Genomic DNA, 23,155 nt, shown 5'->3' on the forward strand with positions numbered 1-23,155 from the left:
TGACAGTTTGAGTGGGAGTGGGCGTGTGAACAACAGAGAAGTTCATCAAGGGACAGCCTGGGCAAAGACACGGTGGTGGGACAGCGTGGAGCCTGGTTGGGGAGCTGAAGGTAATGAAGGAAGTTCACGGGAATAATTTGGGTACAGATTTTATGACCTTGGATGTCGGACTACAGCAGTGCCTTTGAAGAGTTTGGCATTCGGAGTTGATACGATCCAGTGGTACCTCGGGAATTTTAATTTGGTGGCTGTCTGGCGGGAAGCCTGAGGTAGGAGACTAGAAATTGTGAGAAAGGCAGGGGACATGGCAGAGGTGCAGCCAACCATAAGTCCTCAAGGTTAGAATTTATAGTTTCAAATGAAATCACCTTTACATTTAAAAATCTGAAAAGCAAAGCCGCTTCAAAGATCGCCTTGGGGCATTAGCCTAAGATCTTAATTCACATTATCTGGGATTGCAGACAATTACCCCCAAAGACAATCTGATATAAATCTGATACTTGCTGGTTGACCCAACCCAGGAGCGGGAAATTTACTGCAGAAATAGGGCAGAATTTTCATGGGTGTCTTAGCCACAGAGCTTCCTAAGAGAAAGGGAGACGAGGAAATTATTTGCCCAATGCCAACTGGACTTTTTTTATTTTTATTTTTTTGAGAGAGAGCATGCGTGTGCATGCATGCGAGCAGGGGAGTGGGAGAGGGAGAAGGAGAGAGAGAATCTCAAGCAGGCACCATGCCCAGTGTGGAGTCCAAAGCGGGACTCCCATCTCACAACCCTGAGATCCTGACCTGAGCGGAAATCGAGTCAGACGCTTAACCAACTGAGCCACCCAGGCGCCCCCCAACGGACTTTTAAATTACAACAACTGGTCAATAGAGCGTGTCTGGGACTAAGTAAATGCAGCCTTTGGATGTCCCACGCGAAGCCATACACACAGCCTCACCTCTCAGCAGCCCTCTCCTGCAAGAGCTGTTACAAGCCTTTATTGCTAAACTCAAATTTCAACTTAAATTCTGTGCCACAAATATATGCCTTCTCCCCTCTTCTGTTCTCCTCTCCGCTGCCTTTATATGGAATCAAAAATGCCATGCGAACCTCATAGCTGTTCCCTCTCCAGCTTTCGGGTGGCAGGGTGGCCTTGGCCATCAGAGAAGGCCAAATTCAAATTAAACCCTTGCTACCCCGCTTACGAGATGTGATGGATGTGCTGCCAGGTGGCTGTCTCTTCTCAAACCCAGATTTGACCAGGAGCCAGAGGGAAGCCAGTGCCACCACTGCGAAATACGAAATGAATCCAATTTCCTCCTGACCTTGTCCCACTGTGCCTTTTATTTCTCTTGTTTTATTTATATTTCTTTATTACCAGGAGCTCGTCTTCAGGCCTCTAGTGTCCAAGTGGCCACCCATGCCTGCAAAATTAAAAATTAAAAAAAAATGTTTAAAGGGTCAGGAAGAGTGTTGGAAGGGAATGAACCTTGAGGGCGTTGTTCTTTTTTGTGTGATTTAGCAGAATATTCTCGACAGAGATTTCCAGCATCTGCTGTAGGCAGATAGCGATTTCAGTGAAAAAGCAGGTGAGCGTTGGTGGCCATGGGACCCTCCCTCCCCCGGTTCCCTCCGCAGCAGAACGGGTGCGCTGAGGAAGGCACATAGCGTGTGCAGTATCACACTTAAGTGGGATCAAAGGGAACGGTTAGGCGGCTCTGGGTCTTCGCCGCAGGTGCCGTTCTTGCCCCCAGACTGTGTCACAGGTCCCCGCCGAGGGCACGCTTTCCCCCGCTGTGTGTTGGTGGGAGGGCTACAGCCCAGCACCTGCTGCGGCTCCAGCCTGGTGGAAAGAGGAGAAGACTATCAGCTCTCCGAGTGAGGTGACGGGAGACAAGGGAGGCAGGGATGGAATTACCTGAGCTGGAATCGAACCAAGCGCAGGGGCCCTCCTCACCTTCCCAGGCCTCCCCCAGAGCTCATTATTTGCAAGCAGGTCCCCAAAGCAATTCTGAAATAACACAAGGACTCAAAAATCGTTTTTTGAGTCAGCACAGAGGCACACATGTACGGTGTTCATGACATTCAGGCACATGGCCCATGTAGGGCCATTGTCCCCTAAAAGGAGCAATGGAGCAGATGTGGTCACCCGGGGTGGAACCGAGTGTGCGAGCAGAGGATGGGAGGCGGGGACAGGGCAGGAGAGCAGAGGCGCCCCATCCCCGCCCAGCAGAGGAGGTCTGGTCTTACCCCCCGCGCCCATGTTCCTAAAGGCCTCTCTGGGCGAAATGATCCCTTCAAGAGGAAATCTGCAAGAGCATGCTGACTTCCAAACATGATGCAATCGTGTACCCCCTGCACCAGGACGGGACAGTGTACCCGGAGTCATGGGGCCCACGTTCAACCGAGCACATGGCCCGAGTGGACATGAACCCTGAGCCTGAGCTCAGGCAGGGGGGGCAGCCTTGGGGAGCAAGCTCTTGCTTCCAGCTGCAGAAGGCAAAAGGAAAGAGGAGCAAATGCAAGCTCTGGGGGAGTCTGGGAGCTCACGGAGGCCAAGATTGTGTCTTAAACGTCCACCCTGTGTGCAAGCTGTGCGGGGCCAAAGCATTACAGGCCTCATGACTGTCCCCTGTGGCTTTATTCTTCCTGCTGTGGAAACAGGGAAGAGAGCAGTTGGGAGGAGGGGGTTAGAAGCGAGGCCAGGGGCTGTCCTACCTCCTACAGTGACTCTGGAGGAGTCTGTGTGGCCTTTGTTGGTCCCCAGCAGTGCCCCCGGAAGTGGAAGGTGAGTGGGCTCGGGGTGGCTGGCGCCTGGCCCTGGTGGGCTCTTGGGGATTGCTGGGCACTCTGCTTTCAGAAGGTCAGAGAGACGGGCTTAGGCCTTGGCAGTGATCCTTTGGCTTTGGCATCCTCATAGCCTGACCCCATAAATTTAGAGGAGAAAAGCAGAAATGTACATACATGTCTTCCTAGAAGATGAGCTCTGATGTCAGCCTTGATTTCTGGAGCCTGTTGTGATGTCCCCTCCAAACTACAGATGACCCATCCGATGCCTCGTTTCTTGCCATAGCTTACGAGTGTGGATCAGCAGGCGACCGAGTCCAGCCCCGGGGACCCAGATGCCATGGCTGGCCTCGGCACACAAGGTAATCTTACCCCTTTCAGCATTTGAAATAAGTTTATATTTTCCAAAGCATGTCCCCTTTCCTCTCGTATTTCCTTCTCTCCTCCTCCCTGCTCCTGCCCTCCCTCCATTGCTTGCTCTTAAGGAGATGGAATTTGCGATAGCCTTTGCTCTTCAGTACCATATACGTTCTCCAGAGTTCCTCCCTTAGTGGCGTGCAGTAACAAGTAAGTCAGTACACCTGGGGGGCCTCATGCTTTCTCTGGGGGGGTCTTGCCCCCTCTCCCCCAGCGCCCTTTCTCCTCCACTTGAGGGGTATGGGTTTGAAGACACGCTTGACTCGATCTGGGATGGACCCTTTCTGGAGCTAAAACTGTATCAGGTTCATGTCCACTGGGCTTCTGCCTCAGGAGGGAGCCAGGCCCGGGCCCCTGTGCCCACTGACTTTGGCGGGAGAGGCCAGGGGAAGGACGCCGGAAGTTGTATCCTGGTGGACATTGAAGGAAAAATGTGGAAGGTCTCTCAGACGTGAGGTGGGAGCCACTGTACGAAGCCAGAGGTGGGGAGGTCGTCTGAGGTGTCAGGAAAGCGGACAACCCCTAGTCACAGAGGGAGCAAATGGGCAGGGGCTGGGTCCTTGGGTGGGCTCAGGTGGGTGGGCTTATTCAGAGATGGAAGTCAGCTAACTCATGAGATAACTAAGGGTCCCAGAAAGGACCACCATTACAGTCCCAGGGCTCAATCCCAACTCTAGTTAACGTCTAAGAAATAAGAAGGCGCCATCCTACGAGCGTGCCTCTGGGTTGTAGGAGTCTGGGCTCTGCTGTTCTAGGATTTAGAAGTGACTTTGTCTTTCACTTGGTGGCTCCTAGCAGCCATCAAAAGCTGTGGTATCCTGTGGCCTTCCCAGAGACTGCTGCAGGGCACAGCGTGTCTCGGTCCCCCACCACAGGTGACCACACCCCCCCAGTACATGCCAGACTTTGCACCGACGGGGCCCCCTGTCCCCATTCCAGCCACATCACTCCCAAAAACGCACGCTCTGGAGGAAAGCGTGGTCGGCAAGGCCAAGCAGCCTGGTGGCTCCCAGAGCCCAGGGCAGGTAGAGATGGACAGGGGAGTCAGGAATTCTTGCAGGGGGCGGGGCCTTCCTCACTGCCCAGGATGCGGGCAGTTAGCTGGGCTCGACTGGGAAGCTCAGGGCTGCTTCCAGCACCGACTCCGGGCAGAGGGGCCAGGCTGGAAGTGGGCAGGGTTATATGGAGAGGAACGGACAGACACACTCAGGGGACAGCAGGCCAAGCACGTTTCACTTTAGAAAAGATGCCTCCCACCAGGTCATTTCTGGATGGGGTGAGGTTGAGGTCCCTGTCATTGTTTTGGTCTATGCATATCCAACTGCTCCAGATCGTTTGCTGCTTGTGTACCTTTGACAAAAGTCAGCTGGGCATAATGGCGTGGGGGTAGTTTCGGGCCCCGTATTCCGTGGCATTCGTCTGCGTGTCAGTCCCTCTGCGCTGACGACCGGTCGCTCGGCGCTAAGCCTTCCCATCAGCAAGCCACACCTCCCCTCTGCTCCTCTTCATCAGGATTGTTCTAGGCCATCTATGGCCTGTGTGTTTCCATATCCCTTTTAGAACCCACTTGTCCGTGCCCACAAACACTCGAGCTGGGAATTTAGCAGGAATGTCATTAAGCCTGCAGAGGGTCTGCCTCCCCGTGGATTTGGATCTTCTTTGACTTCTTTCATCAGCATTTTGTCATTTTCAGAATACAGATCCTGAACATGTTTTGTTAGGTGTATACTTAGGAGCTTCGTTTTCTTTGGAGCGGCTGTAAGTGGCGTTTTTACTTTGGGTTTCTGCACACTCGTTAGTACGCGTGACCGACGGCGGTACGGATGTGATTCTTTCTTGTGTGCTCATCTGGTACCCTGCAACCTTGTCAGACCCATGTATGAGCTCTAGAATTGGCAGGGGGGTGCCTGGAAGGGGATAGATGCTGGTATTGTTTTTCACTTACTGAAATAAAATAGTAATGAGGACATGAAGGCTGGCAAGGCCAGAGGGAAGGTGCTACACCCAGCCCTGACTGGAGGCTTGTAAATCAACCCACCCCTTTGGCAGAGCATCTTGATAAAGAGCCATAAAAAATGTTTATGCTGTTAGATGTGGTGATCACACTTCTGGAACCACCCTAAGGGAGTAATGCAAAAAAAAAAGAAAAGAAAACCATGGGCATAAAGATAACTTGCATTTTTCATAAGTAAAAACTTACACTTACAGGGACAATGATGTCCATTGATAAGAGTCGAGGAAGATATGATACATATGCTAAATATGTCATTTTACATTAATTAGGAAAAATGCTTGTGATCCGTTAGGTGAAAAGCTGGAAGTCCACTAGGATGATCAGTGCTGTGTAAACAGGCTCACAACACAAGCCGGTGAGGGGGTACAAGAATGTCTTGGCCTATGAGCTTTCCCTGTTGTATTACCCTAATTCTATAAGTTTCTGTTAATGATAGCGATTTGGAACTAAGTCACATTTCTCTCTCTGTGACTCTGTTTTCCTGAGGAATTCAGCCATTGGATTATCGCTGACATTAAGAAAATTGGGATCAAGGATATATGCTTATGTCCAATCTCATCAAATGGTACATATTAAAAATGTGCGGGGTTTTGTATATCAGTTATACCGTGATAAAGCTGTAAAAAAGAGAGAAAACGGAGATCCAGAGGAATCCGCAGGGGTGAATAGGATTCAGAATAATTTTAATATGCGGCTGTGTGATTTTGATACAGTTAATAATTCCACTAGCTGGTTTGAGGTTTTCTTTTTTTTTTTTAATAATTTTTTATTGTTATGTTAATCACCATATATTACATCATTAGTTTTTGATGTAGTGTTCCATGATTCATTGTTTGTGTACTACACCAGTGCTCCATTCAGTACGTGCCCTCTTTAATACCCGTCACCAGGCTAACCCATCCCCCCACCCCCCTACCCTCTAGAACCCTCAGTTTGTTTTTCAGACTCCATCGTCTCTCATGGTTCGTCTCCCCCTCCGACTTACTCCCCTTCATTCTTCCCCTCCTGCTATCTTCTTTTTTTTTCCTTAACATATATTGCATTATTTGTTTCAGAAGTACAGATCCATGATTCATCAGTCTTGTACAATTCACAGCGCTCACCATAGCACATACCTTCCCCGATGTCTATCACCCAGCCACCCCATCCCTCCCACCCCCCACCACTCGAGCAACCCTGTTTGTTTCCTGAGATTAAGAATTCCTCATATCAGTGAGGTCATATGATACATGTCTTTCTCTGATTGACTTATTTCACTCGGCATAACCCCCTCCAGTTCCATCCACGTCGTTGCAAATGGCAAGATCTCATTCCTTTTGATGGCTGCATACTATTCCCTTGTATATATATACCACTTCTTCTTTATCCATTCATCTGTCGATGGACATCTTGGCTCTTTCCACAGTTTGGCTATTGTGGACATTGCTGCTATAAACATCGGGGTGCACGTACCCCTTCGGATCCCTACATTTGTATCTTTGGGGTAAATACCCAGTAGTGCGATTGCTGGATCGTAGGGTAGCTCTATTTTCAACTGTTTGAGGCACCTCCATACTGTTCTCCAGAGTGGCTGCACCAGCTTGCTTTCCCACCAACAGTGGAGGAGGGTTCCCCTTTCTCCACATCCCTGCCAACATCTGTCGTTTCCTGACTTGTTAATTTTAGCCCTTCTGACGGGCGTGAGGTGGTATTGGTTTGAGGTTTTCTAAGGATACAGGGACCTGTTTCTTTTCTACATGGATACATTCAGCTTTGAGTGCTTGCCCAGTCATTCCCTTAGAATCAGTTCCTATGGGTGAAATTGCAGAGTCCAAGGAAATGGGTATTTTAGGTTTTGGCATGTTGGCCACATGGCGTTCTGGAAGGGTTTTATTGCTAGTGTCCGTACCCCCCAATGGTGTTTATGACACCCCAAGACATCATCGTTCCTGATGATCTTTATCATCCCTGCAGGTGAACGATACACACACAAGATGGGGTGTGAGCACCTTTTTACATGTTTTTACCTACTTGTAGGTCAGTTTGGGGCCCACTTTTTTGCAGTGTTTTGTGGGGTGGTTTTTTTTTTTGTAAATTTATAAGAAAAATATTTGTTAGATAGAGACATTTTCTCCCTTCTCTGTTCATCGCAGGGACGCCTTCCCAGTTTGTGCTCGGCTTCCTCCCTGTTAATGATGCCTTTGCCATACAATTTTTACAATTTGTGTTTTTTGGGTTTTTTTTTTTACGATTTTTCTTATTGTCAGATTTATCAAGCTTTACCTCTCTGGTGTCTATCATGTTTACAAAGTCTTTCTTCACTCCAAAGTTGTAGATTTGCTCTCCTGTATTTTCTACACCTATTCTTCCAGTATCTTAAAAAAGAAAAGGATTGGAGCTCCCGGGACTGTTGATTTCGGCTCAGGTCATGATCTCAGGGTTGGCAGATCAAGCCCCGACTTGGGCTGTGCACTGAGTGTGGAGCCTGCTTAGGATTCTCTCTCTCCCTCTCCCTCTGCCCCTCTCCCTACCTCCCCCTACCTCCCCCTACCTCTCCACTCTCTAAAAAAGAAAGAAAGAAAGAAAGAAAAAAGATCAATCATCCTGAAGTTGGGTTTTTTTTTTTTTTTTTTTTTTTTGCTGTGATTGGTGAGGTGAGGTTCATCCTTCTGTCTTTCCAGATGGACTGCTAATTGTCTCACGGCGTCTATGGAGAGGGCAGGGGTGATAGTGGAGGGCTGCGGAAGCCGGAGTGCTCTAGAAGTGGGCTGCTTCCAACCGGCTCCACCACTGCGTGGCCTCGAGCTCCTCCTCCCCTGAGGCTTCTCAGCCGTGTTTCCTGAGTGGTAGCCTGGGAGAGCTGAGAGGGCTAAGTGGGAGGTCAGCGGTAAACCCCTCGGTGAGGGGCAAGCGCACAGGAGGGAGAGAGAGGCCTCCCACAGGACCCACGGAAAGGGATGGAAGAGACAGACCCCAGAGCTTCCCACCTGGAGCTGTTCAGGCTGCTGTGGTTCTTACAAAGGGTGGGCCTCTCACCTCAAAAATCTGCCCCTGATGGGTGAGGAGCCTCATGGAAGGCAGCTCTGATGTTGTCTGGTAATGGGATAAAAGAGCAGAGGGAGCAGTGCCTCTTGAGCCTTAATACTGTGCACACAGATCCCCTGCGATCTTGTTAAGACAGATTCTGATCCTGTCCCCCCAGCGGGCCAGCCTTGGAGTGGTGAGGGGCTGGAGCCCGACCTGACCGGCATCACAGGGACAGAGCAGTGGGTCGTACACTTGGCGGGGGGGGCGGGCATCAGAATCCCCTGGGGGCTTGTTCCCACCCCTAAGTTTCTGGTGCAGTGGGTCTGAACGCCGACACATTCCCCGGGCAGTGCTGATGCTGCCGGCCTGGCCCACGCTTGGAGAACCAGGCAGGCCTCCCCGGGCGGGCTCCCGCCCCTGCCTGACCAGGGCAAGGCTGGCACTCCAGGCCCTGGGCCATACCCTCTGTGTGCAGCAGGCAGGTTCTCGGGCCCAGGAGGACCCAGCTAGGATGGCCTACCGCCCCTCTGAGCCCCACCTTTCTCTGCATGGGCTGTGTGCTGTGTGGGCATCGAGTATCCTGTGACCTCCCCCTTCCTGGACTTCAAACCCCCCAAGGCCTACCCTGGATGGGAGATGGGGCTGGTTTCTGACTTTTAATCTCTCATGGAGAGAGAGAAGTGTGGAGTGTGAAGAGTGTAAGTGCCCCGCACCCTATACACCCCCTGGAATGATTCTTGGGAGATCATCTGGTGTCCACCCAAACCTTCCTACACCATAAAGCATGCTCCATGTTTCTGTGCCTTCAGGATTACAGGTTTGTCTAGATTGGGTGTTGAAGGGCAAACGGCTCGGGCCCCCTGGGAGGGCTCCAGGAGGCTGAGACTCACTCTCAGCTCCAACAGGAGCATGGGCAGGCACCAGGCCCGTCTTGGGTGGCTCTGTGGTAGCCCAGCACCAGTGCTAAGACTGTGTCCCTTGCCTTGCAGAGCCCGCAGATAGCTCGAGCCTCCTGGCATCCGAGGGTGCCACTGCGCCAGGCCTGAGCCCTGAAGGCCCCGTGGGTGCCTCGCAGCCCCTGCCACCTGGCCTCGAGTCCCCGGAGGGCCCTGACCAGGGCACATGGGCGGTGCCAGGAACCGGGCGTGTGGCCCGCTCCACCAGTGATCCCACTTCTTGCTCATCCAGTGTGGCAGGTATGACTGGTCCAGCCCCCTCGTGTCCCCAGCGTGTGCCCTGCTCTGCCCTGGACACTGCAGGCCTCAGTGAGCTGAGAGTCAAGGCCAGGCCTTGGGACCTGTGCTCAGGGGCCACTTTGGGAATGTGACCTTAATGCCTGAGGGCCCTAGGGAAGGGTAGACAGTCAGGGGCCCCTTGCTGAGTACCCACCAGGCTTCCTACTTTCAGGCTGGGGAGTACGGGGAGGAGGGATGGAAGGTTTGGGGTGATGAGAGCCCACCCGGGGTCGGCTAGCCCCTGACATTAGCCTGCCGGTGGCACACCAGCTCTGGGGCCCAGGTGGGGACTCAGGTCGGGCAGGTGACCACAGGCTGTATCCACCCATAGGCCTTGATGGCTCTCTCCCCGGGACTAGCGTGGGCTCCACACTTGTGGGAAGTGCCGGTGCCTGCTTCGTGGCCTGGTGGAACTCAGGGCCACGTAAGGCATGCCTGTGCCTCAGTGGCAGCGCTGGGTTGGCAGGGTGTCCTCCAGCCAGAGCCGCCCCAGGCAGACACAGGTGTGTTTACATAGCGCCTCGTGGCCCCCCTTGGCAGCCCTCCCTGTGTGGCCTGGAGCTTGGGTCCCAATCACCCCACGTGACTCCGAGGGCGCGGCGCCCTCCCTGGGCTGTCGGGCCTGGCATCAGAGTTCCTGTGCCCAGCAGCCCAGGACTTGCCCTTCACACCAGCCCCCCAGGGGGCCTTGTGCACCCTGAAGCCGGTGCTCGTTTTGAGGGGGGAGGATGGCAGTGTCTTTGCCGGTAAGGTCGGGTGGGACTTAGGCCTGCAGGGCCATCGGAGTGTAGACTTCCTACAGTGGAACCAAAGAGCCCAGAAGAGGCCCGCTGGGGGCCTGGACTCAGTGGTCTTGTCTGGCTGAACCCCAAATACACAGGATCCGTGTCCCAGGAGAACTGTATCCCCAGAAGGAACCAGGAACCCGCCAAGGTCATTGCCTACAAGGGCCCTCCTGGTGGAAAAGCCAGATTTGGCCCTGCAGGCTCCTTGGCCTGCATCCCTCCGTCCGGCCACCCTCCCCTCCCACGTCCAGCTGCCAGCTCGCTAGACAGGACTCCCTCCGACCCTCCTCTGCACCCCCCCCCGCCCCCCCACCCCCGCCGCCCTGTGCTGGAGGATTCCACGCTCAGCCCTTCCGTCCTCCCCGCGAGGGCTGTTACCCGTTCACGTCTGGGGGACGATCCCAGGCACCGGGCCTGTCGGCTCTGTGGCCCCTGATGGCCTCCTCTGCCCCCTGCAGGGAAAGTCGGGCTCTGCAAACCGTGACATTTGGGGGTGGGGATGAGGAGAAGCGGCGGTTTGATTACAGGTTGTCACAGGGCCTTCTCTGCGTCCCCGCACCACGCCGTCGGCACAGCCTCTCCTCAGCTAGACATTACTGTCCCGCGTGTGCCTCCCCGGGGGTCTCTGGGGACCCTCGGGGCGGATGGGCACTCCGACCAAGGGCACTGGGGTTGCTTGGGGCGCTGGCCCGCCGCACTGTGCCCGGGCCCGGGGATGCCGCCTGCCCCGTGCGGGGCACCAGCTCTGGGACTGCCCATGAGACGGCGCACGGCTCGGCGGGAGTGCAGAAGCCTCCCCCTGCGGGTCCCGCCGCATCGCAAAGACAGTTCTCGGCCACGGGAGGGTAATGCTCGTGTCGTCGGGAGCTCCGTTTTCCCTGCCGCCTGTTAACTGGATTCTCTCTCTGATTAAGGCCATGCCTCATCACACACCCCGTCCTGCAGCCAGGACCTGGAAGCAGGACTGTCCGGGGCTGCTCTGGGGACCGGTGAGACACTCCTTTTCTGAAGCACTTTGACACCTGCTGTGAGACGGGGGCGGGGTGGGGGGGGTTGTGACTCGCGCTCCTTGGCTGCCTCAGGGTGTCGGCCAGGAGCACTGGCTCCCCAGCTCTGCGGGCTTTCAGAGAACGGCCTTGCCTTCCCTTCTGGCTCCAGGGAACGCGTTAGAGGCCACAGCGGCTGTAATGGGCTTGGGGCTGCTTGTTCCACCGAATTTCTGAGACGCTCTGAGGCGGGGGAGATGGGCCTCATGTGTGAGGCTCTTAAGAGTTTCTCGTGCTGAATTGTCAGCCTTGCCCCACTGCCCCCAGAACTATGCCAGGCCACCGGGATGTGTTTCCTTTGTGTGACTTGAAACGGCGCTGTGGGCAAGTCAGGCCTTAATCTGGTCCTTGGGGAGGCGGCACCGTCAGACCATGGCTTATGCTTCGGGTCATCCGGAGCAGCCGTGGGCCCTGTTGGGAGCTAGTGCCAGTGCCCCTGGCCTTGGCCTGCAGGGCTCCGGGTGCTCTGAGCTCTGGTGCCAGTGAGCAGTGGCTGCTGTCAGCCCTGCACGTGGTGGGGGGTGCCCTCATTGCCCCTCTGTCACCCCCAGCTCTGGCCTTCAGGCAGACCCATCTCTAGATGCCATCAGACCCACAAGGGCAACGGTCACTGAGCCAAGCGAGGCCGAGAAGGACCACCCCCCCCAGCGGAGAACCGAATACAAGGGGGATCCCCACCTGAACGTGCCCCTCTCGCCCCGCCCGCTTCGCATTTTGCCCTCCGATCTCCAGCCCTTCAGCGCCGGGGGGCTGTGGCCCCTCTAGGTTATAGCCCCAGCTCAGCTCAGGGCTGACGGGGGCCGGGCCACAACGGGGATGAAGCGGGGATGACCCAGCGCGCCAGCCCGGGGACGTGGAAATGCCAGCCGAAAGTGTGTCTCAAGCAGGCTTGCATTTGCTTTGTCAAGAACTCACTTAACGGCTGCTTTTTGTCTTGTTTTGGTTGTTTTCAGATGTTATCTTTTCCCTTGATTTTTAGTTGCCCGAGCTCACTCTGTCGCGGCTGCCTGTGCAGGTCGGCGCCCGCTCTCGCCCCCTGGGCCACTGGATCCCCGGAAAGGCGACCCGCGGGGAAAGCTGGCGGCCTTACAGACGGTCTGCAAAGAGCGGCCGCACTCTCTAGTGGACAGCAAGGCCCACGCAGACGCCAGGGTGTTGGTGGCTAAGTTTCGGGAACACTCGAACTGTGCCCTCCCTCCCGAGGTGCGGCACGTGGTGGGCACCTTCCGCCCAGCCGGCCCCCCTGAGGAGCCCCACGGGGAGGGGGCCGTGTTCAGCGCCGGTGTTCGGGACCAGGTGTGACCAGGCCAAGGGTCCTGACCCGGACGGGCCTGGGCCCGGCGCGTCCTTGCTGGAGGCCACTGTGCTGGCGGGGAGGGGCCTGCGGCCCAGATCTCCGGGTGGCCCAGGCCGCGAGCTGCCGTCCCTCTCTTCAGGAGGATCCAGTCAGTTGTCTTGGGGATGACACTTCCTACCTATTCCACCAATACAGAAAAATGACTCTCGTGGCCACCGTGAACTCTTTGGTTTTGTCAGGCATGTAGCACCTACCTACCCAGCGTTCCGGGAACACAGTGGCAGGTGACACTAGAGATGCTAAGTATCTTCAAAATCAGGGCCGTCAAAAAGCAAGACTCTCCCCACCTCCGATTCAGTTGAGTGTTTAGTGGATAGAGGGGGACATCGAGTAAAATGAGACCATTTTCTTCTATGGTTTGTATCACTCAATAATCTACCCTTTATCGTGTGCTGCCTGGAAAGAAAATGGGTAATTCTGGCACGGAGGGCAGCCCGGGCCCAGCTCTCCGCCCGCAGGATGCAGGGCTGTCGTGCCTACGAATCACATCAGGGGACCTCAGCGTGGCCTGGCCGCCTCCAGGAAGCAAGCTGGTGCGGCAGGGAGCTTTGCTGGACACCCCCACCCCGCCCAGGTCCCCTGGTCCCCTGGGCCTCTCCTCCCCAGCGCCCCTCCATGGAGTACCCTCCCCACTGTCTCTCTGGCTGTCTCCTCCTCTGCAGACACTCTTGGGGAGCCCCTTTGGAGGGTTCTCCCTGCGTCTGCCCTCCCCAGGACGGCCTGGACGGGTGGGGGTCTGGCGGAGGAGGCCTGTACCCCAGGATCTGTGTGCCTCCTCAGAAAGCAGGTCGCTGATGACCCAGAGCATCCCCTTCCCAGCCAGGCAGCAGAAGACACAGGTTGTAAATCATCTTTCCACACAGCACCTGCCGAGTTGGGTACGTGGAAGCTCCCTGCAGCGGCAGCTTGGGCCTTTTGCCTTTCTTGGTCTCCCCCCTCCCCATCGGCCCTCATGTTCTGGCAACATTAACACCAGCCACTTCCGACAACGGCCCTGGAGCAGCACGGTCCTCCAGAACTTTCTGCAGCCATGGGAACGCCTGTCCCTGTGCCATCCACAGCAGTGGCCACCAGCGCCCGTGCCATGGCCCTGCCTTGAACAAGGCAGCCCAGCACCCACAGCCGTCGACCGAGAGCCCAGGGGCCTGGCATGGGGAACGCAAGGAGAGGAGCCGACCGCTGCCCACTCTTGCTTGGCGTCCAGCGTCTAGGGGCCGTGGGCTGCCCTGCCCTCTGCTCTGCGCCCCACCGTAGCCAACGTGCTGGGGACGTCGTGTGGTTGGCACTGAGAAGGGGCTGGCGGGGTTGGGTCTGCAATCCGGACGCCTGGAGCTCCCAGCAACGGAGGTGTGGGGGAGCCTGCAGTGACGGTCAGCTTTGAACACTTGGCTTCAGTAAATGTTCTTGGTCATTGCCTCCTCACCTCTGGCTGAGGTGACAGAGCTGGAAGAATACCCATCAGGCCTTCTGAAGCCAACCAGAACTTTTCCACGGGAGAATCCCAGAGATGAATTATGAGCACTTTATCCAGACTACAAAATGGGAAATCTCTTCTCTCATTTTTCTCAGCCGAGGGCTTTTGAAATCCCTCCCCCCGCCCAAAGCAAATTCCTTCACTGGTACAGTTAACTGATGGTTTTTCCAAACAGCCTCCCCTGAGCCCATCAGCACAGCATTCATGGCTTCTGAATCTGGGCGTTTTCGGTGTCCCTGGGGTGGGAACCAGAGCTTAGCAAGCTGCAGGGGTTTTCGCCTGCATGTGGGGGGGCCCACACTTGGGCTTGGGGGCACACATAGCAGTGTCCCTGGGCCGAGCCCCAGAGCTAAGCCTGCACTCTCCGACGTGGCTGCAATTTGAGTGAGGCCAGCCCCTTACCCTCGCACTCGCAGCTCTGGGGTAGAGCTCGGCCATCAGTATTTTTATTGTGCAGCCCACCCTGGCGCTCTGTGTCCCTCGCTTCTCCTCCCTGCAGCGGGACAGTGTTTCTTCTGCCATCGTGAGCTCCTGCGGCAGCCTGGACCTCCACCTGGGTAGAAGCAGGTGCTCTGGCCAAAGCCCAGAGTCCCGGATGTTCTCAAGAGCCCTGCTCTTCACGCGTCTTCCACGCTCAGTTGTGCATTTGCTCTCAGAGCAACTCTATCTTGCAGGTGAGGAGACTGTACCCAGTTTTATACCACTGAGCTAGAACGTTCTGCCCATCCGCTAGGGGCCCCAGGTGGCCCACGTGGGCTCCAGCAGGGCCCAGGGTCCCAGCTTCCGGGAAAGGTCCCGGGAAGAGAGAAGTGCCAGTTAGAGCCGCTAGGAACAAGCCAGTTCTAGTACCCAAGACCCTGCTCTGCCCAGCAGCGTCTGGGCAGCACCCCAAGCCCAGACCATGTGGTTCCCCTTGCTGGTGCACGGCCTCCCTGCTCTCCTCCTGATAAAGCATCAGCAGGCCAGGGCAGAGCCTCACGGGCTGCCCCAGCAAGGTAAGGCACGGGACCCCCACCTGCAGGGACCCCCCCCCCCCGCCCCCGACCTGCACACACCTGGGTCCTGGGCACTCTCCCTGCCTTTTCCCCACAACCCAAATGTGGTCAGCTCAGCATGGGGGCCAGAGCCTGTTCAGACACTGCCAGTTGCATGGGGGGGCAAAAGAACGCTGAGGTGGGTGAGCTCTAGACCCCATCTCTATGGTGAACAAGCGGGGGACTCATCCTTCACAAGGTCTCCTTCAGCTGGTGACAACAATGCAGCTTGAATGCTTGTAACAAACCATGTAACAGAAAGCTGAAGCTGCTTTCAAATGGATGTGGTTCCCACCCCCCCGCCCCTCAGTTGTATTGATTCACAGATGCTGCTATTAGGCAGAATTTATAGGAAGTTGTTTTCAAGCCACAGGAGACCTGTTTGTACAACTTGAAGGTTGTATTTATTTAATGTACCTCAAGGTGTTTTCATAATCTGTGTTTTAATAAAAACTATTTCTGGCCTCTGTGTCTCTGGGTCTAATTGGGACAGAGAGGCAGAGAGCCCGTGTGTGCCTCTGAAGACCAGGGTCTCGGGCGGCTGGCAGGGAGTGTGAGGCACCTGTGGCTGGCCAACCGTGTCTCCGAACATCATTCCAGAAAAGGGTAGGGCCTGGGGGCTGGGAGGTAGAGGGCAGGTGCCCGTCAGGGCTGGCCCACAGCTGCCCCTCCAAGCATGTGACATCCAAGGCTTCCCGGAAGAATGCAGGCCACTGGCTCAGAGCGCTCTTTCATTTGGCTTTTTTTATGTGAATCATTTGGTAGGACCCCCCCCCCACCCCCACCCCCACCCTGCGTCATTCGCTAGCCATGGCTTTTGTCTCTGGAGCCTGTTCACCTGCCCTTTCTTGGGCAATGCAGGGACATACCCCTTGGCTCTCCAGAGCGGAGGCCCTTTCCCTCCAGCTTGTATGCAGGTGACATTCCCTCTCGTCACCCAAGGGTGTGGGCCATCTCAGGCTAGCTGCGAAGGGCCTTGTGAATAGCTCATAGCGTGGAGTGCAGATGGCTTGTGGGCAGACCAGAGGTGGGTCCTACCAGGCCAAGCTCCCCGGACCAACGCGGGGTTGGGGGGGCAAACCCCACCCCCGGCCTTCTGATCAAAGCCCACATTCACCCCACCTCCCTACACCAGGTGACAGGCCACAAAGAACCCTCTAGGTAAGCAGACACCACTGGGATGGATGGTCCGACTTTGTTTTACAGATACACACGCATAGAACTCACCTCTCCTGGAATCACCAAAATTTAAACCAGGAGAATGGCAAGACTCCTTCTCTCCCTTATTCAAGTTAGCAGCCTGTCTCCTCCTTGGGATTGGGGGGGTGGGTGCAGGCCTGACACCCAGTGCTGGAGCACCCACCCCTCTGACCTCCCCGGAAAGAGCTCCCCCCCACCCCAGGCCCCAGACCTGAAGGGGATGCTCTCAGCAAACACAGCACTGTTGCAGAGGCACGGTGTAAGGCCTCGAGGTGGAGGGAAGAGGGGCATCCATTCCTCCGTTAACAAACCAGCCACACAAACCACTTTTCGTCAGGACTTCAGCTTTATTAGTGCTATTAGCGAGTCTTCCTAAGGTCGGCTGCATGCAACACACAGGTCACTCCTTGAATACAGTAATCCTAAAGCTTTAGTTACTGCATGGTAAGGCTTCTTAAGTCACAGTGTATTCTTCAAGGCCGGGGCCAAAAGAAAGAGACTTCCAGACAAAAGGACGTCAGTTAACAATGACCTCTAATGAACCGAACTAGACTACGTTTCACTGTATCTACACACGCTCGAATACTGCTCATGTAGACGCCGGGCTCGCCCAGTGACCTGCGCTTGCCACCGGCGGCCCCGGGAGTGGCAGAGTCTGCCAGGGTGGGTTCGGCGTTTGCGGGGTGGGGGAGCGCGCGCGCGCGCGTGTGTGTGTGTGTGTGTGTGTGTGTGTGTGTGTGTGTGTGTGTGTGTGTGTGTGTGTGTGTGTGTGTGTGTGTGTGTGTGTGTGTGTGTGTGTGTGTGTGTGTGTGTGTGTGTGTGTGTGTGTGTGGACAGAGACTGGAAACAGGGCGGCCGCTGCGCCCCGTGTCCCTGGGAGGAGGAGCCAGCGGGCCCCGCCCCTGAGGGGGCGGGGAGAGGTGGTCAACAGGGGGCGTGGCCAGCGGGCCCCGCCCCCATGGGGGCGGGGAGAGGCGGCCGGCAGGGGGCGTGCCCACGCAAGTCCACGGAGCCTCCGAGCCTCCGGTGTGGACAGGAGTGGTAGGTGCGCGGGCGGGTCACCCGGAAACCCTAAAGTCTGAAGAATGGCTTGTCAAAGTAAAAGTCAAAACCGTGATAGTGTCTAAATAAATATGGAGTTTCCATGTTGTGGCCATCATCTTTTATTTAACTCAGGACCGTCTCCCTTCTGGTTCAGTACAATCACATGTTCCCGGACTTCACTTACAAGTCGCACCCCGGGAGCCGAGCAGCTGCAGCAGCGCGATCGCCCTCCCCCGAAGCACCCCGAGGGCCCCCCGTCCCGGGAAGGAGCTTGCTGTCCTGGCGGGGCTCCCTTCACGTCCGCTCTCCACGGCTTCAGGGAGGAAAGACACACTCCACATCACACACAGCTACAGAGAAACAGCCTTGTCCGTCGCAACAAGAAGACGGGTCAGAATGGGCAAAACACGTGACTGTTCTACAGAGATGCTTCCTGTGACTCTCCTTTGATGAAGACATCCCCCCCTTTTGTCCAAAAAAAAAAAAAAAGTGGGTGGTGAGGGCACGCCCTTCGGAGGAGCCAGTGTCCTTGGGCGGGCTGTGGGGTCAGGGGTCAGGTCCTGGGTCCAGCCTTTCGGGCTCCTCTGAACCCAGGCGGGCTGGGTGATGCAGGCTGGGTGGGCCTAGATGTACAGCGGGGTCTCCTGGCCCGTGAGGAGCCTGAACATGGCGGCAGGCATGGTCTTCATGTGGATCTGTCAACGAGAGACAGGGGCTGAACTGGCTCTCCCGCGCTGGCCTCCCGCGGCCCCTTGATGCCACCAACACAAATCCAACACTCTGGCAGCCAGCTCGCTTCGGGACCCCCCTGAGGGTTTTCTGCCCAGTGAAGGAGGAATGACCACCTCGATGGAGGTTTAGAAAGCGTCTGCTGGCACGGCAGACTCCTCGCTGGCCTCTCCTACCCGCCCTCTAGAGGGTTTTGCACACACGTTCAAGTGCTAGTTTTTCCCTCAGCTCAAGCTGACAGCAGAGGGGCAAAAAAACAGACTTTTCATTGTGACTACGGTTTGCCCACTCATCTGGGAGCAGGCTGGGGGTGCCTAGGACTCTGAAACCCATCCCACGAAGCCAGGGAATGTGAGTGTTCTGGGGTCCGAGAACTTGTCCCCCCATCCTTTGGGGGTCAGCAAATGAGCCTTCGGAGCCTGGCTCTCACTCTCTGGCTCCAAGGGGCTGGGTACACAAGCAGTGAGGCTCAAGATGGCTCCCCAGGGTGGCTGACCTTGTGCCCACCCCCCCACCCCCACCCCGTGACGGCTCTGGGAGGAAGAGTTAAACCAGTGGAAGCACAGGAGCTGGGCTCTGCTTCTGCTGCTCTGATCTCCTCTTAGTACCCTGCTCCCAGGACTATGCCAGGCTCAGGCCTTGTGGCTCTGGGAGGTCTGGATGGCATGGGTGCGGCGGGCCTCACCCTCCCAGTGCCCAGCAAGAGGCAGCAGTGGGGAGCATGGTGTGGCCGCCCCTCCTCCAGCAAGCAGGTCTCAGGCCCCCGTCTGACCAACCCAGAGAGGCCAGTCATGCAGAGGGTTTTCAGGGTCACATGCTCCTGGCTTGCCCCCCTGACCAGGACCTACGTGATCAATTTAGATTTTAATGCCACCATCATCCATGGTGAAGCATGGCTTCTTCCATCAGGGGAACATTCTGTGTCATTCCTCAACCTGAAACCCACCCCAAACCTCACATCTTGCTACCAGGGACTGATTTCCCACCTGTGCTCAGGGATGCTGGAAGACGGCAGGCAGACACTTCCATCCCCCAGCCATACCCTCGGCTGCCTCTGTGTCTCTTCGAATACCAATTCGTCTCAGGTCTGAAGACTTGGAAACATTTCTCCTCCACCTGATTGGTTTCTTTGTAGGTGTGAGGCTGATCACCCCAGTGGGGTGGCCGTTTCAAACATCCACTTAGGAAAATTGGATTTTTTTCTCTTCGAAGCCATTTGTAAAAGGAGGCTAATGGCGCCTACCTGGCCCCCCTCTTCCCTCTTGAGAGCCAGCCATCTGCCACCACCAATCTCCAGAAAAATAGGCCTCCTCCCCTAGCCTGGCAGTTTCACAAAATACAGAGTAGGCCCCCAGCAAATGTGGCCAGAAGCCGCCTCGGAAACAGCACCCACCCACTCATCCAGGGGCCAAGCTCACCCCCAGTGGCTACAAGATGGAAGCCATACCCTCTCTCCCACCGCCACAGAGCCTGAGCCTGCCACTGCCCTGCTCAGTGCCCCGGGGCCCTCCATAGCCCCGAGAATCAAATGTGGACTCCCCCCACCCCAGGCACCCATGCCCTTTGCAAATGACCCCTCGGCCGACCCACCTCTGCAGCGGCCTCAGCCTCCCGCGCTTGTCCCAGGGGGACCCTCACCCCATTCGTTCTGACTCCCCCTTCACACGCCCCCACTGCCGCTAACACCCACACACACTGGCGCTGGGGGAGGCCCCCTTCCGGACCCCGGTTCCGCAGACTCTGAGCACCTTACTTCTCACCCTGAATGACCCTGTTCACTTGTGAGTTCCTTGGGGAGAATTGTGCCCCCCTGCTCTGACCCTCGTCCACCTCAAGCTGGCATCACACGGATGCCAGAAAGAACTAGAAAAGGAGGAAGTTTAAAGCCAGCGGTGCAGGAAAGGGTGAAGCAGCTCCGTGGGCAGGAAGATGGCAGGAAGCAGACAGAGGGGCGAACCCCGGCCCAGAGCCTTGTGCTCTGGGGCGGTGAGGCCTGCAGCGGGCAGGGCTCCCGCAAGGAGCATGCAAGACCCAGTTCCAGAGACGGCGGCCACCACCTTCGCCCTCCTATCTGCGGCACAGAGCCCGAGTGAACAGCCAAACGCCGCCCGCCGCTCTGCTCATCCTTGTCACGGGCACTCCCTGGCAGAGAGACACAGCCCCACCGGCTCGGCTGATGCCCAGCGCCCCTTGGAGAGGGAGTGACGGGCCGAGGTCAAGGTGGGAGCACATGACCAGCACAGGCATGCTCCAAGGTCCCAGCAAGGGCGGGCTCTCCTGAGAAGGAAGGTTTTTCTGGGAAGGGGCCGGTGGCTTTCCCGAGCACCTCCTAGAAGCCCCCTCAGGGGCACAGATGTTGGGCACGGAAATGTGGGGCTCAGAGGGCCCTAGACTCCGGTTCAGACTCCAGCAGGGTGACGACGGGGAGTGGCCTTACCTCTCCGACTGAGTTAGAAAGAGCCTGGACTATCTTCTCATGGGCCGTGGCCACCACACTCTGCCCGTTGATCTCAATGATGCGGTGGCCGACTCGGACGCCTCCTCGCTCTGCGATGCCCCCTCGCATGAGGCTGCAGATCTAGGCAGACACGTGTCAGGTCAGCACACAAGTCCCCGCCACACCCGCCGGGAGCTCACCGCAGTCCCCAAGCGGGAAGCAGGGACATGAATCACGCTGAGGGAGAAGCCCTCGGGACAAATGCTTCTACATGCAATCTGCTGACTCACCAACGGGGGCGTTTATGATTTGGACTAGGTTAAAAAACACAAGTCAACAGCACGGCCTTGTGCTTGAACCTTGCAGGCCCTCCGGGGATCTGCTTCCCCCCACCCCAACCCAGCTATCCCAGAGCCTCTGTTCCTGCGTCAGGGGGGTGGAGAGGGCTGGTGGTGTGCACAGTGGAAGCACATTCTGGAAGATTCTCCACCAGCCCCATCTGATCCTCTTACAAGCGAAGAAGTCACTTTTTCCATCTCACAAGGAGGTGATGAATTCATGAGCCGACAACGGAAAGTTTGGGGAAATGATGATGAAGGCCCTGAGTTTGTGAAATCCACCTGCGTGTGGAATTCACTAAAGATCACAACATCAGAAAGGTGTGGACACCTGCCCACCTTTCTCCCACCACAACGGGGAGATGGCGGCAGACCCTAGAGGGGCGAGACTTGCTGGCTCAGGGGAGAAGGTGGGCCGGCTGCACCCCGATGGCTCTGTAGGAGGGATGCTGAAGTCCTGGAGATGCAGTGGCGGGAGCAAACAGAGAGGACACTATGTCCCTCCCCACCATGCTGCTTCCAACAACCCAGTGCAAGGGCAGAAGCAGGTCCAACAGCAGGGACCTGCGGCTGAGGCTTCCTGAGGGCCCACCCACCACCAGAGGTCTCTCCAGTCCACCCTGCCCCAGCACCTGACCCCAGGCACCTCGGCAAGCACTGGCCAGACCCCGGTGACCCCTTCCCCAGCATTAGCTCAGCAGCCCTGGAGCACCACACCCCACCAGCCATGCTGGAGAATGAGGAAGGCCCAGCCCCGAGCCAGGCATGAGCGGCCTAGGCTGGCTGGACCCTGTCCTCTGAGTGCCCGGGGGCCACCCCACATCATCTAAAGGCCTCGCCGAATTCATGGTGCCTTTGTCCTTACGGTTTCCTTAATTCGAAAACACTGCCATTACGGCTCTTGCCTCATTGAGGATTTGGTCACTTTTTAAGGCATCTTCATACTTGAAAAGGCAGGGGACCCCAACCCAGAATCAGGAAGGGTGAGTCGGGTCAGCACCCTAAGAGGCCAAGGGTCGGCCTGCCGGCAGGAGGCCCAACCACAGGTGGTGTTCAATGCAGGCAGGACAACTAAACCCTTCTGTGCACCTCACTGCTCTTCTTATTCCACGGCAAGGCTCGACATTATCCGGGACCCGCCTCTGTGCCTCATGGTGAACACCCCCCTGCCGCACCCCTGGGACCCCTGCCTGTGTCAGAGCCACCTCGCATCTAACCTTTGATTTCCAAGGCTGCTGGGGGATGACGCTCCCCTTCGACAGGACGGCCCTCCCCCCTCGCCTACCCCCCCTTCCCTCCCTCAGGACCTGGCATGGCAACTTTCGAAGCCAAGACAGGCTCAGAAGGCCACTGCCCACAGGCTGACCCTGGCACCATATGCAGGATTCCCATCTGTCCTTTGTTTTGTGGATTTTTGCCTTGTCACTGATGCCACAGGCCTTTCTCAACCAACCGTGTGGGTCCCTCTCGGCCCTCGGGGTCTCTTGTCTTTCCAGTAGGAGACATGTGCGGACTGACGTCACAGTCCCAGGCCACAACTGCCCAGCCAACTAGACTCCTGCCACAGAGCGGGTCACAGTCCTGGAGCCCGAGCACTCGGCTCAGACGGGGCTCAACCAGGGGCCGGCAGAGAGAGAGAGAAGCAGGGTGGCCTACCTGACTGCCCCAATTCTCCATACGAGAATTAAGGAGTAACTTCTATTCCTTGTCTGCCCCCCAAACGATTTAAGGGCATTTTGTGCCCACTGTAACTGGCTCTTGGGAGGTCCCGAGGAAGCTGCTTCAGGGTGACCGGGCTCACTTCCCGGCCTGCCCTAGTGTCAGGCAGGGCCCAGTGTGCTCCCGGGCAAAGAAGCTGGGACAGTCGGTAGAAGGTGCAGGCTCGGTTACGTCCCTGCTGGCAGCCTCCTCCCTAGTCATGGAGAGTCAGGGAAAGAAAGTGAAGAGGGAGCAGGACACACAGCTTTGCCCCTTTAGAGGGAATGACCAGGAGGATGGACCTGGACCCTGGCAGTGACCCCGGCTAGGCCGGGGGAGAGGACAGAAGGGGAGCAAGACACGCTGAGGAGAAGGCTGTGCGCGCGCACACACAGGTCCTGGCCTTCCCGAATGAGGCATGCCCACGGGAACCAGGGTGCGTTCCAACCTCACAGGGTGCACTTCTGCGGGGGAGAAGGCTGGTGTCTCCCCGCGGGAGACATCTTGATTTCTTGAATGGTGGTGTTTTGGGAAGCGAGAGGAAGGATCCATTTAGGAAATAGCGCTA

At 56.7% G+C, this 23,155-nt stretch overlaps 2 protein-coding genes across 4 annotated transcripts in view; one reads left to right on the forward strand and one right to left on the reverse strand.

Moving 5' to 3' along the window:
• ENTREP2 (endosomal transmembrane epsin interactor 2) overlaps positions 1-12,578 on the forward strand; it is a 449,980-nt gene extending 437,402 nt beyond the window's left edge. For both annotated transcript variants that reach the window (XM_088025210.1, XM_088025209.1), the window contains 4 exons: positions 3,060-3,135; positions 9,200-9,406; positions 11,145-11,219; positions 12,256-12,578. In XM_088025210.1, coding sequence (XP_087881336.1) covers positions 3,060-3,135; positions 9,200-9,406; positions 11,145-11,219; positions 12,256-12,578 — 681 coding nt within the window. The remainder of the gene's footprint in view (positions 1-3,059; positions 3,136-9,199; positions 9,407-11,144; positions 11,220-12,255) is intronic.
• A 5,430-nt stretch (positions 12,579-18,008) lies between these two features.
• The window catches only part of APBA2 (amyloid beta precursor protein binding family A member 2), a 65,275-nt gene continuing 60,128 nt past the window's right edge, over positions 18,009-23,155 (reverse strand). For both annotated transcript variants that reach the window (XM_088025212.1, XM_088025211.1), the window contains 2 exons: positions 20,552-20,692; positions 18,009-18,080 (listed from right to left, as the gene is read on the reverse strand). In XM_088025212.1, coding sequence (XP_087881338.1) covers positions 18,009-18,080; positions 20,552-20,692 — 213 coding nt within the window. The remainder of the gene's footprint in view (positions 18,081-20,551; positions 20,693-23,155) is intronic.

The sequence above is a fragment of the Eumetopias jubatus genome, unplaced genomic scaffold, assembly GCF_037043125.1.
Source record: "Eumetopias jubatus isolate StellerSeaLion01/CBP00866 unplaced genomic scaffold, mEumJub1_p1.0 scaffold_7, whole genome shotgun sequence".
Lineage (NCBI taxonomy): Eukaryota > Metazoa > Chordata > Mammalia > Carnivora > Otariidae > Eumetopias > Eumetopias jubatus.